Here is a 13,795-nt window from a genome sequence, read left to right as displayed (position 1 = left end):
AGATAAGGACAGGGAGACTGCTTACCAGTTACTACTGTGGGCTAAACAGACTTGATGTGGGGAAAATTAACTTTTATTTATTACCGATTAAAATAGATACAGGTAGTGAGAAATAAAAAGAAAAATGTTAAAACAACACTTGCCTCCTCCCACCCCTGCCCAGGCTCCACCTCATTCTTTCACTTTACACTCCTCTACCTCCCTGAGCGGTACAGGGGGAATGATGGGGGCTATGATCAGTACATGAACGGTTCATCTACACTGCTCCTTCCTCCTCGTGCTTTTTCTCTGCTCCAGCATGGGTCCTCCATGGGCTGCAGTGAATCTCCGCTCCATGATGGAGCACCTCCAGCTCCTCCTCCTCCTCCAACCTTGGTGTTCCCTCTGCTTTTCCTCACTCTTTTTGCTCCCTCTATCCAGCATTTCCCCCACCTTTCTTAAATATGTTTTCCCAGAGGTACCACCACCTTGGCTGCTGGGCTCAGCTGTGTGCTGCTGTGGGTCCAGTGGAGCCAGCTGGAATGGGACACAGGACAGCCCGTGGTGTCTTCTCACAGGGACCACCCCTGTAGTCCTGGTCACAACTGTCACCACATCTAGCCACCTACACCCAATGCATGTTAAAGTGAGTTTTTAGTGCTTTACCTTTTCTTCCTAAAATAAACAGAAGAGTGAATTAATATTGAGCTAGAGCTCAACAGCACTTTCTCTGGGATATCACCTGTGTACAGGCATTCTCACCAGCAAAACTGTTACAGGTCAGAATATGCAGGAACATTTCTTGCTCCTTAACTTAAATATTATACTTATCAGAAGTAATGGCCCAGTCAAGACCAGTTACTAGCAATTTCAGGAGAAGATGAGGTGTTGAATAGTCTTCATGTGATGTACCCAAAAGAGGCTTTGGTTTAAGTATGGGCCTATTTTCCCAAAGCTGAGATCCTAATAGATATCTACAGGTTAGTTGTTGCTAGAAAAGTCATTCCAAACCCATAGGGTGGGATTCATCTCTAATGTTAACCATCTAAAAATTATATCTGATTCAGAGTCTCACCCAAGAGGGCAAGACTCTGAATTATCCAGATTATTTATCCAAATTATTCATTTGCTCTGCCTTATGGGATGAGATTAAACCTGTAACGGACACCTAAGTCATGACAAGTTTATTAATCCTTATTCTCTGTGAGGGGAACCCAAGATTATAAGCCCAAATTTAAGGATCTTTGACAGATACTTAAGTAGTGGCAGATGAATCTTATCCTCCTGATGTAGAGATAGGTCTTTGCACAGTGCCACAAATGGCTCCTCTGCTGATACTGGTACTGGTAGTTTCAGTGGTGAGGTTACCTACTACAAATTAGCTAGCTCTATCACGTTTGCACAGTGTTTACTCTATCCTCCCCTCAGTTTTTTCCAGCTATTGGAACACTTATGCTGATTCTTCAGAAATAAACCTTTGTTAAAATAAGGAACAACTGCTTAAAAGGAAGAAAAATATTCAGCCGCAGACACTTGTGAGATAAAACGAAGTGGAAGTGGCTAAATTAAGGTGACTCAGCCTAAAGCAAGGAGCAGTTTAACAGAGTGATGACAACCCTGATTCAGCTGGGCAAACTTTGAGTCCTCTTGCGTCAAGAGGGCTGGTACTGCTTGCATGATCAAGTGCACTAGTAAAGGCTGGAAAAGGAAGTAGTGCCTGGGACTGAACAAGGATCTGACTGCTTTACTAGTTAGCTGACCTGGTTGCACACAGGGAGGTGAGTAAGCTGTGCGAAAAGTGCAAGTCACATTGGACTAAGTGCAAGAAAGGATTTGGAAATGTTAGGCAAGCTTGATCCATGGTGGAAGCTACAGCTTTGAGAAATCACCTCAGAATGAGAAGCATGTCTCATTGGGACTCTCCAGGATGCTAAATGGGGAATTACCTAAGCTTCGCAGTTGGACACAGCATCATAGAGGGCTGTATCCTCTCATCTTGTCCATCAGAAACGTGTGTGTTCTTCTTGTGGGACTGGAGTGCATCATGGATGGACTACAACAGCTGTGAAGCTCTGCCAAAGGTAGGTCTAACTGCATTCCTTTTTTAAACTTCAGGCAAGGTTCATTCCCTTCTCTCAAATTCTTCCCAGTGGCAGAAACCCTCACCTCCCTCTCTGTCGAGGAAGTCAGGGCTGTGCTAGAGCAGCCCTCCTCTGACTGACTGATTTTAACCCAGCTTCTCCTCCACTTCCTTTGTTTTCTATCAAGTAATCCTCAAGTGAAAAACTTATTGTTTAGTCAGAAAAATCAAGTACCCTCCACTGGAAACTGCAAAAAACCCCTGAACTCTCAAATTATTTTCAGGCAAAGTTGTAGATTTCAGAATACTCTTCTTACAAAACTTTCTAAAATTTAGAATAAATCAGATTTGTTAAACATCTAACACTTTAAAATTTTATCAAAATATTTCCTGAATTTTTTTTTACTGATGACAAATAACAGTGCCTGTGGATAGGTCAGTCTTTTGGGTGAGTGTAGATTTGCTTCAAACAGCATGTGTAATGGTTGCTCCAAGCTAAGATACAGCAATACTTCAGAAGTGTCATGACAAACGAACACAGCTTACTGCCTTTCAGTGTGATTTCTTGCTCAGTGTATGCTCACTGATAGGAGACTGAGAGACCACAAGAATGCAATGGAAGAATTTTTGTTGTTGAGCTCCAGATTAGTGATAAGGGCATAGAAGGCTGAACAAGCACAATTATCAACATTGACCAATATTTAAGAGTGCTGAGCAGAGCACCTAGAAACGTATCTTTCTCTAATATAGAATGAAGTTTTGAAAATCTCTCTAGGTGAAGTGGCCAATGATTTTGTTAGATGGTTCAGTTGTAAAGAGGTTGATATGTTTTGGAACTGGGATTAGCAAAAGCTGTTTCACCAGCAAGTCATTTATTTACTTGTGCTTGGCAGATGGATAGACATTTTCCCTCTGCCTGTCTCTAGTGATCTTTACTTCATCAGACTGTTTGGTGATAAGTCAATTTTCTTTCAACTGAGTCATAAATGCAGCTCTTTACTATTGTGATCTTAGGCAACTAGAGTTTGGTAGGGGAGGAGTGTCATGAGAGTGAGAAAGTTATTCCTAAAATGATGGCTATAGCAGGTGGATAGACTTTTTGCGCTCCAGGACACCAATATACTTGTCTTCACTGAGAATGTTACTTGCACATACATGTTGTCTTTCTTGGTTAAGCAACGAACGCCCCATGGTTGCACTAGAAGACTCCTTATTGAATACCAGTTTGTGAGATGAAAGAGTCAGATGGAGGATGCAGAAGGCAGCACTTTACAATATCTTCAGTATTCTAGAGAGCAAGCAGTCTTTTAATAACCATTTGTGAATTAATAAAAGCTTTGCCAGTGACAGTTCTAGGTCTTAATGGTGGAAGAATGAAAATTAAGACTTGAAGTTTAAAGACGTTGTAAGGATTGTTTTTGAGCATCTGAAATGTTTTCTGCATACCAGCTGGGAAGGAAAATAGAATGAACCATTCTGAAGGATATTCTTAAATGAATTGTATACAGGAAGCATGGAGAGAAATTAACAGTGCTCCATTAAAGGAATGGAGTGAAAAAAAGGATTTTATTGAGAGTGCATTGCTTTTTTCAATCTGCCCATTTTTAAAGGTTTTGCCCAAACAGGGGGAGAAGACATTGAATTTGTAACAATTTTAGGGCTCTGAAATTAAATTGTAATGAGCAGAGATCTAATCAAAGCAGTTTACAGCGTGATTTATCAGATTTATGGTATGGGTCTACCTGGAGATAAGTCCTAAGACCTTCCCCACGTGCCTCCTCCCAGCAGGGTCTGTTCATTTGTTCGTTCTCTGTCCGTACTCTAGGTAGTCCAGGTAGCTAAAGTCCTGCGGGAATGCGTACAGGTCTAGCAGGAAGATACTCTACAGATCGATGCGGTGGTTTAGTAGCTCAGTTTCATTCTGTTAAGTGGGAAGGCCGGGTGATAAACAGAATTAAAGAAGGAGGCATTGAGGTCTCTGCCTCCTTGAGACATACAATGATATACATGCATCTAATAGTAGTTCCAATACAGAAACAGGCACATCACACACCTGTGACCATGTGGAGTTGCTGTTTGTGGCACAACAGCCATCAAAAGATTCAAACTGACTCTAAGAGCTAAGCATAAATAAAGGCAAACATGACCTGCTTTGTTAGTCTCTTATTTGATTCCACAATTTTGTAGCTGATAAAGTATATATATAAAGTATTCCGTTGTCAGTGCTTGAATATCTGATCAGGAATATTTGCATAAATTAGCAATCAGATGCCAATATATACGCTCTTAACTGTCTAGGACTTTTCTCTGTGTTAGGCTATGTTTCAACAGTTCCCTTGAAAGAAGGATAATGTTTATGAAATACAGCTTATCTTTTATAATACAGCAGGCTCTATTCCTAGAAATATTCAGGATGCATATCTATTGTTTTCACACTAAAAGATATGTCATTCTTTCAAGTTTTAGTCTCTTAGGCTGCTTGTCATCACAATTATTGTGATTCATCACTGATCTGACCATCACCCCAGAGGGAATTTGTGTGCATAATGAGATATCAGCTCCTGATCAGTGTTCTGAATTTTTCTATGTAGTTCACAAAGTTTAAAATGGAAATTTCAGAACAGTAACAATTCCTAGCTATTTCAGCTATTTCTAGTGTGGTTTGGAAAACTTGTATAATCTCTCCATGCCTCAATTCCTCACTTAGCAAAGATGAGGGGTCTGGTTTTTCCCATCTTTCCCTCCCCTTTCTCTCCCCCAATAAAAGTAGTGCATACCCTAAGGTAGTTGTTAAATGTGTCTGATTTAGTCTAATGGATTTGAAACCACAATACTCTCAGCACTACCTTTATAATTCAAACCTTTCACTGATTCCTCCTGAGTAGCTGAGAACAAGCATGCCTATATGGTATTGCATGCCTTCATAGGGCTCATTACCACCCCTGATGAAAAGTCAGCATACCCTACAGTGCACCCCAAAACTGCACATTGCTGTCTTATAAATCACTGCATGTGGGATTTGACTGTAATTGATATTAACCTCTACAGATGTAGAAAACCACAGAAATTAGAACAGAGGCATTGTATCTGGAGTTTACTTTCACTGTCAACAGATGGCTATTTGCTGTAGATGAAAATTTTTGGAAAGCAAAGAGACATCTTCTCAAAGAAATTACTTTCTCTGACAAGCCTTGCATTGATATATGTACATATGCATCTATCTAGTCTAGAAAGTGTTACAAAAGTAATCCGCAACAAAAGAAATGTTCCATTTTGAGAGTGCAGATGCAGAGTAGAAGGCCACATGGACAGCTGCCATCCCTATTGTGTGAAACAGAAACATGAGATCAGCTTCAAAACAGGATTAAGAGACCCAAATAGGGGTAATTTAGTCACTGCAGCAGGAAACTGTGATGTCAAAATTCCCTTCTGCTAACAAGCACTTATCGCTTTCCGGACACTCCCTTTACTTTACTGATATCCTTCAAGTCTGCTTCTCTACCCTTTTGCAGTAAAACATTTAATTTTCAACAGCCCAAATCTCTGAAACTTCATTTTCACATCAGTGCAAAGCAAAAGATGAGATTTTGCCCTCTTCCTCCCTTGATGTAAACAGTGGTGGAACTAAAGAGCACCCCGAATGTCCCCAGCGCATGATTACAAACACTAGCTGTGCTAAGGCAACAAACTAGACTTCGAGGGAATGTGAGAAAGGAAAACACATGTCCTTTAATCACACGCATGGGACTTCCCTGGAACTAGCTCAACGCACGGTTCAGATGACTACGAAGGGAATGGCTGCTAAGTACTAAGCTTTGCTTAGAGCGCTGGCTTTATGGATTGTTAGCAGTAATTCCTTTTTACAGGCAGCTAAACCTTGGGTGAAGTACTGCACAGTGCATTGGCTTTATGGATATTTTTAATTATATGACATGCTGTTTTGATCAGCCCAAATCCATATGTGGTTCCAATGTAGCACTTTGATGAACTGGAACTATTATTCAGTTCAGTGTGAGAGTCTACTAAGGGTGGAAAAAAGCATTGAATTCTTACCATTCTTGCTTTTCTGAATAAATTAACAATGTGTGAAAATTAAAAAAAAAAAAAAATCCCTGAGGTGTAGCTTCCTTTTAATCTTTAATTATTTTAAATTACAAGAAAACTCCAGAAAACATACCACCAGGTAATGAATGGCTGTTCTCTGAGTCAGCAATGTTAGTATGTTATTGGTGTAAGAAAACAGGAAGAAACATGCTGCAATTACTAATGTGCTACCACTACTTCAATGTACAAACCACAGTTAAACCAGATACAATTTGTACGTTTTGCTAATAAGCAGAAGACACAATGGGAAAATAAGTTTTCTACACTTTAAAAATGAAGCATTGGGCCTGTGGTCATGTTTGCTACTGTTACCATTGGATATGAGTTTCTAAGTCACACTCTTCTCACTTAAATACAACATACTTCTAAATATAGTCAAAGTTCTCAAGAAGCATTTACCTCACTTTATCTAGTTCCTTGTTAAAAAAGAATGGGGTTTGTACACCCCCACCTTAAGCTCATGTCTGATAAACTCCAGAACAAGGGTGCAATTGGATTCAAGGCATTAGAGGTAAAGGCTGTTGGTTTGTCCTTATGTTGTATAATTGCATTATCTAGTGTTAACAATAAAATAACACGTGGACCTAACTATATTCTTTTCTAATCTAAAGCCAAGATTAACTTATTGAATCTAGGTATAAGGGAAATCTGGATATAAAACAGTCACAGTAATCACAGCAAAAAAAGTGTTATTAAAAGAAACAGGCACATGGTGTACACCCAAGATGCAAAGCAGCAGTTTTTAAGGCTTTAATAGTAAGAAGTTGAAACATTCCATTGGGCTTTTGTATGACAACTTTTTGGTTGTTTTTTTTTTTTTTTTTTAAATGTATTTTTAACATACGTACTGAAAGAATAAAAATATTTCCATACTTAACTGTAACAAACTCTGCTTGGGACGAGGGTGAAGATCTTTAAGTCTCTACCACTTCACCTAACAGCCATCTAAGCGAAAGGGATGCATGGCATCCTTCCTTTGTCAGCGTTTCTCTGCTATGTGCCTGGTAGCTAAAGATGGGGAAAAGCAAAGCAGAAAAGCCAGTTTCTGTGCTCTGGAGGGGATCACACCAGTTAGTAAATGAAAGAAAGTATATTCCTTGATCTCTTCAGCCCTTTGTAGCAGTGCTTGTGAAATGAAACTTTTAAGAGGATACTAGCTTGTCCAAATCTGGCAATTTTTTTAAAAGGCAGTAAATAATGCATTCTTGACACCTTAGGTTCATTTTTGCACCAAAACCTGGGGTCACATTCTCATTGAATAAACTTTAATGTAAGTGCAGAGGCATATCTGTTCCAAACCACAGTCCCAGAAAAAACTGAACAATTTTATCCATTATTCCCTCTCCAAACTCAGCTTAAGGTGGAAAGCTGGAATACAAAATATCAGCTTGTATGAATAAAGTGGTAAGCTGATTTCAAACTCACTTACTACCAAGGCAGTCAAACCCTGCAGAATGCCACTCATGCTGGTATGGCTTGTGATTGATTGCATATGCTGTAACTGCAAACTAACCTCATTTACAAAGTAAACGTGGTAAAAGTAGGACAATTTCAGAGGCTAGGCTGGGCAAAGCTTCAGATATGAAGAGTAAACCAGTCAGTCATACCTGTTCAAAATGTAAGATTTATTTGTTCTTTTTCCTCCATGAGTTCTGTGACTTTTGCTTACCTGTCTAGTTTGTGTTTGTTTTGTTTTGGTTTTTTTTTTTAAATTAATTTGATGTGCAGTGAAAGATGCTTATTAGCCACTGAAAAACCAGGAGAACAATGGCAGGTAGGGTATAATCTTTCTCGGAGTTTAATTTCATAGCCACCACTTGCACTATGTGATTTAACATCTTCCATAATCTGACTTTTTCTTAAAAGATAAAAGCTCATTACAATATGTAAAAAGTTTCAAAATCTTTCTCTTCCATGTGCAAAGATTAAAAATAGTAACAGGTCTGACCACTGAGTTAGTCATCCAGAGGTGTGCCTCTTTCACAGGTTTTCGAAGAACTTGGGTCAGGTTCCAGTTAGTGTTGGTGTGTTCAGAGGTGTGCTTCGGTCCCACAGTGGGAACCGGCACTGGCAACGGGCTTTTCTGAGAGGGTGTTCTGCAAAAAGGGAAGTCTCTTGAATCAATTTCTCATTATAGTCTTAAATCAAGACATTCTTCAGTGCTGACCTCCTCTGCTTCTCAGCCCAAACGATGCATAGGTATCCAGGATTTAATGAGCATTAAAATGAAGGTATGTTTTGAAAAAACGAATATAAACGGCACTGCTGTTTTGACTCTTCAGCTACCCAGACCTTTAAAATGTATTTGATCTATATTCTTTATTTCAGCATTCCTTAATCAATTTCCACATTGTCTACTATCAAATATGGGGGCTTTGAAAAATATGAATTGTCAGCCTTAAATGAAGCATAAGTTTTAGGTAGTCTTAATCAGACAAACACTCCTAGTGATTCCCCCTAGCTAAGATTGTGCATTACAGCCATGAATAAAAGATTTCATTGCTTAATGATTGAATTTACCCTCTAAATTAGGCACAATATTTTTTTCAAGAGCACTTGAAATTTTCTTTTTGGACAATTTTACTATTTTTTTCAAAGAAAATATTAAAAAATGCTGTTTCTTAAAATGTTAACTTTTCTATTTAGGAAGATATAATAATCAGCCCCACAAATTTTTCAAAAATCACTTTATTCAGACACATGGACAGCGAACAGACCAACACTTCAGGAAACTCTCAGGTCTCCTGAATTTTTAAAACTAAACGGTTAATTTTCCACACACTTCAAGTAACAGATCTTAAGTTTTGTGAAGATTGGTTTTGCTACTTTCATTTTTCTTGCCCTGGCTGTCTACTTCCCAGATTCACCAGATGGGTTTTCCACAAACCCTTACAATCTCTGCAGCTGCAGTGGCGTATGGGCTGGCAGCTCCCCTAATGTTACCTCTCCTTCCCCTACTCCAGCAACCTGCAGTTAGAAACCAGACATTGCCGGGCAGCAACCGACAGGCGTTGGCTGTACTTGAAGCTCAGTAATGAAAGCAAGGGGATAAACAAAAGAAAAAAAAAGTAAAATGTAAGTGTAGTACTGTTTTTAAATATTAAGAATACTTTCCTACTTAAAAAAAAAAAAGTATTTTTTGACAGTGCACTGTTTGGAAAGCAATTTTTTTTTTTCTTTATGATTATTTTTTAGATTATTTAGATTATTGAGATAATTTCTATCCCATTAGATTAACTGGACTGTCTGTAAGTATATTTGGCTAGTGTGCATTTCTTCAGAGACGAAAGGACCAAAGAATCTTTTTTAAAAATAATTTGTTAGGCAGTGAATTTTATTTTGCACCTCATAGACTGAATTTCAGCACGATATGCTAACATAAAGCTCTTTGTAGCACAGGATTAGAAACGTACAGTCCTGTCTGGGTATGTCTGAGAAGAAAACTTCTGTCTTTCTGCTCATCTATGCAGGCATAAGTGGAAATATGCACTCTTTGACAAGTTGTGAATCAAAAGCATTTTACGTATGGGTGGCTTTTCGTTCTCTCCTGGTCACCTGGGGTGTCCTTATGTTGCAGTGCTTTTGCTTTGCTGTTTTCTGTGGACCAATTAATTGCATGTAAACATCAGGAATACCCTATGGGGTCAGCCCCGCAGTCTATCTGCTGTTCTGGCGGCAGCAGTGGCGATAGGATCGGATCCACAACGCCGGCCACCTCCTGCAACCCACTCCCCAAGTATTCCCCCAGCACCTACAGCTGCTGAATCAGGGATGTTAGAGGGTACATCCACCTCTAATACTTTTTAGTAGCTTTTCATGTACCTGCTTTCTATGAATTTGCCTGGGCTGTCTACCATCGTAGCACCTGCGGGAGCAAGGTGCAGGAGTTCATTGCACACTGAGTGGAGAGGTGCCTCTCGGTGCTGTACAAAAAGTACTCCTGGGAAAAAATCACTTCTGGGAAACAGCAATGATCTCTCCTGAAATGTCTTTCTTTGTCTCAAGCTGTTTTTTTTTTTCTAAGTTTATTCGGACTTACTTTAAAAATCTTGCTTCTCTGCCCCTGTGTTTCCTCTCTCCAACGGAATGCATTTATATTATCTCACAGATGATTTCCATTTTTGTTTCTAACACCAAAAGTTGTTGCTTCTTTAAGATTTATTTTGTTCCTTTTCCTGTTTTGGGTCACCTTTTGACTTGTGTTTTCCACAAAAGTCATGTTAATATTAGCCACAAATATTTTAACTTGCTTAGTCTTTTCCATCATTTTTCCTTTTCTCCTGATTGAAATAAAGTACATACATGTTCCCAGGACTATTTTTGATTGCTCCATCTCATGGGAATGGATGAGCCCTTTACAGCCGCTACATGTTGAATTATAAATCCTTGAAAGCTCCTTGTTTTCATTCTACATTTTCCCTGACTTTTGCCACACACCGTACCATTCCAGGGGCATCATTAATGGCACAGCTCACCCTTTCCCTCTCCAGGCAATTAGAACTGGCTTCTTTCCCAGGCACACCAAGCAGAAGAATTTACTTGCGTTTTTTGTTGGCCGTATGCATGGTGTGGCATGCAGACTACAACTGCTGCAGCTGCCACAGCTGAGATCAGTACCAGAATGAACCAGGTGGGGGAATCTCTGCCTTAAAGCATTTTGTCATGGTTTTTCATAGCACTTCATAAACAATGACAGCATTCATTAAATGACCTCTTGTTCACTGCATTGTGCCAAAATAGCTTTATAAATGAATCTATATGTATTTGTATAAGTGTATGTGCTTTTTTTTTTTTTCCCAGGTAACCTCACTGCAGATTTTTGGATGTGCTGAATATTCACATATTTTCCTCTACATGACCAGTGCCACTTGTTAGTCAATGTATTGTGAACATTTTGATATGGCTCCAGGTGTCCTTTTGCTGATCCCTGGATAACATACATAGAGTGTGTCTGAGGATTTAGTACTGAAAACAATCAGAGCCAAGATAAATCAATTAGTTTGTGATTGAAAGACCCTGAACACAGAGGCGTATTAATTCTGTGGAGAGCTCAGAAGGTCTCAGAACTGGTTTTACATTAACGCAACCTTTGAATGAGTACTCAGCCATCAGAGAAACAGAAATTATGTCTTTCTAAAACCAACTTTGATCAGTGTGGAATCTGTTTGCTTACTGTATCCCAAATTTAGCAAACACCTGATATACTCTCGCTAATATTAGCTTTTGCAAATGGCAGGATTCATCTCTTCTCAGATAGTTACGGTTCATATCTTCCTAAAGCAGATACCTAAACCAGATAACAGGAATCACAACCTAGAAGTGACAGCTGCTCTACTGTCACTAGAGGCTAGGTAACTCATACAGATACGGCTGCTGGTTTTGCATCTAGCCAAAGTTATGTCAGGTGGCTCCTGCCCGAACTGCCTGCTTTCAGTATCAGTAGTGTCATATCTGTGGTCTTGCCTTGCAACCTAAGCGGTACTGCCATTCAGAACCAGCTCAGTATGGCACACGTCCTCTTTGGCCCTAGTACCCAGTTAAAGAGTGGGCTTAAATACATTCTGGGAAGAGAAGGCACCGAACAACAAGACCTGTTAAACATATGTCATTTCACATTTACTTCTTATACCTTGGACATCACTTAAGCAGTTAAGTGTCTGTTTCATATTATTTCACAGATGCAAAATGAAACCATCATGTTCTAACTCCTTTTTCAATCAAACTTGGAACTAAAGAGTCTCAATTTCTGCAGACCTGTGGCCCCAAGCATTTGTGATGGCACGTGTTACAGTCATTCTTGTCATGCTGATATTAAGTTTTTTCCAGCGTAAGACACCAATTTCCACTAGCTTGGCAAGTGGACAAGAAGATGTAGTGGGTAAGTAAAGTACTAAGCAACAGTTCATCCTACGATAGCCATCCCAGATATCTAATCTAAACTTGTTGTCGATGCACTTTCTACGGCCCATAGAGAGAAACAGAGAGACCTGTGCTAGGAGAGGTGTCCAAGACAGGTATAAGTGAATCACCTAACATTCTGAGACCTGCAAATAGGTACATGAATGTCACTACTGAAGTCAGTCATATTCAACAGAGCTCAGAAACCACCCTGTCCATGTAAGAACAGAGCTCCTGGGTGTGCAAGCCTTTCTGAGAGCCAAATCCTTTGTGCATACAGTGGTGGGCCCTCTCTTCCTCTAGGTAATTTCATTGTAATTGCAGATACACTTGGGCTACATAATGCTCTGTGGATTATCAAGCATGAGTCGAGAGTCATTCTGTACTGGAATGATAACCTGACAAAAGAAGAAACTGAGAAGTACACTGTGAAGTATATTTTGAGTTATAAATTCTTCAATACCAGTCACGAATGGAAAGTAAGTTGTTCAATGGTTACACATAAAGTGAAATAGTGTATTACTTCATTCAGCAGATGAATTTGCATAATTTCCCTTCCAATACTTAGTACCGTCTACCTTCATGCAACTCCTTCTTCCTCCTCTTAGGAAAGACTGCGGGAGAAGAAAAAGATAATACGTCTTGAGTTACATTCTGGTTTTAATGCTAAAGTTAAAACACAACTTTTTGCAAAAGAAACAGAAGATGTAATTAAGGAGAGTGGCTGGACAGAATTTACTTACAAGGCACCTCCAGGTCAGCTGTTTCCTACACGTTATTAAGACATCCAAGCATTCATGGTAATGTCCTGTCTTACTTGGAGACATATTATTTCTGAAAGCTCATTATTATCTTATACTACTTTTTTGGTATGGGTTTGGTAAGAAGATGACACATAACACCTTGGAATATAGCAGAATTATTTCCTTTATTGGACATGTACACATTCAGAAAACTCCAGCTCCACTGAGCAAGATGTCAAAACAAACCAACCACTCTCTCTATTTTCCCTTGCAACTCATGTCTCTTGAAGATTGGCTTCTGTATCACCTGGTTTCAGGAAATCTTAAAGGAGCAGAGCTTTTCAGCTACTAGTCTGGACCTTTTTTTCTTTAAGTGGGTTAGTAAGGCTTTTGGTTGTAGTAGCTGGTGTGCTTCTCAGTTGTCATTGTCAAAAAAGCCAAAAGACCCGTTTGTTCTCATCTACCACTTACTCATGCTTCTAGAAATAAGGCTACATAATGGGTTTGTAAAGGCAACCATCATGCTGTTATTAGAAAATCTGTGTAAAATAAACATCACTATCTCTTTTTTTCCCTTTCTTTGTTGCAGTATATATTCAGAATCTTTCATGCATCATATATAACAGTTCTTTTTTCAATTGCACCTGGTATATTAAAGCAGAGGCTCCTGAAGACATCCAGATCTTTTTTTCATACAGGTAAGGGTCTTGTGCAAAATAAATGTGAAACCATGTTTTTGTACCTAAGTCCTTGATTTGCAAGACTCTTATTTCCTTCTCACAGACATGTAGGAAAAGATTTTGAATGCCAGCAATATATAAAAAATGCAAGGAAGAAAAATATTGGTTGCCATATGAAAAAAATATCTTTCCAACAATCCAAAAAAATCAATTTAAACATAACTGTAAGAGATCTGAGAAATAATTCTAGAAGACTGTCTTATTACAAAGCTTTTACACCTGAGACAATAGGTAAGTATTGTCTATTATTA

At 39.1% G+C, this 13,795-nt stretch overlaps 1 protein-coding gene across 1 annotated transcript in view; it reads left to right on the top strand.

Moving 5' to 3' along the window:
* Nucleotides 1-1,763: 1,763 nt before the first annotated feature.
* LOC142044619 (interleukin-5 receptor subunit alpha-like) overlaps nucleotides 1,764-13,795 on the top strand; it is a 28,682-nt gene continuing 16,650 nt past the window's right edge. Inside the window, exons 1-6 of the mRNA XM_075057266.1 lie at nucleotides 1,764-2,060; nucleotides 11,842-12,041; nucleotides 12,386-12,540; nucleotides 12,670-12,817; nucleotides 13,394-13,502; nucleotides 13,588-13,775. Coding sequence (XP_074913367.1) covers nucleotides 11,939-12,041; nucleotides 12,386-12,540; nucleotides 12,670-12,817; nucleotides 13,394-13,502; nucleotides 13,588-13,775 — 703 coding nt within the window. The 5' untranslated portion in view covers nucleotides 1,764-2,060; nucleotides 11,842-11,938. The remainder of the gene's footprint in view (nucleotides 2,061-11,841; nucleotides 12,042-12,385; nucleotides 12,541-12,669; nucleotides 12,818-13,393; nucleotides 13,503-13,587; nucleotides 13,776-13,795) is intronic.

Source organism: Buteo buteo, chromosome 25 (assembly GCF_964188355.1).
Source record: "Buteo buteo chromosome 25, bButBut1.hap1.1, whole genome shotgun sequence".
Classification (NCBI taxonomy): Eukaryota; Metazoa; Chordata; class Aves; order Accipitriformes; family Accipitridae; genus Buteo; species Buteo buteo.
This window is presented reverse-complemented; position numbering and strand designations above follow the sequence as displayed.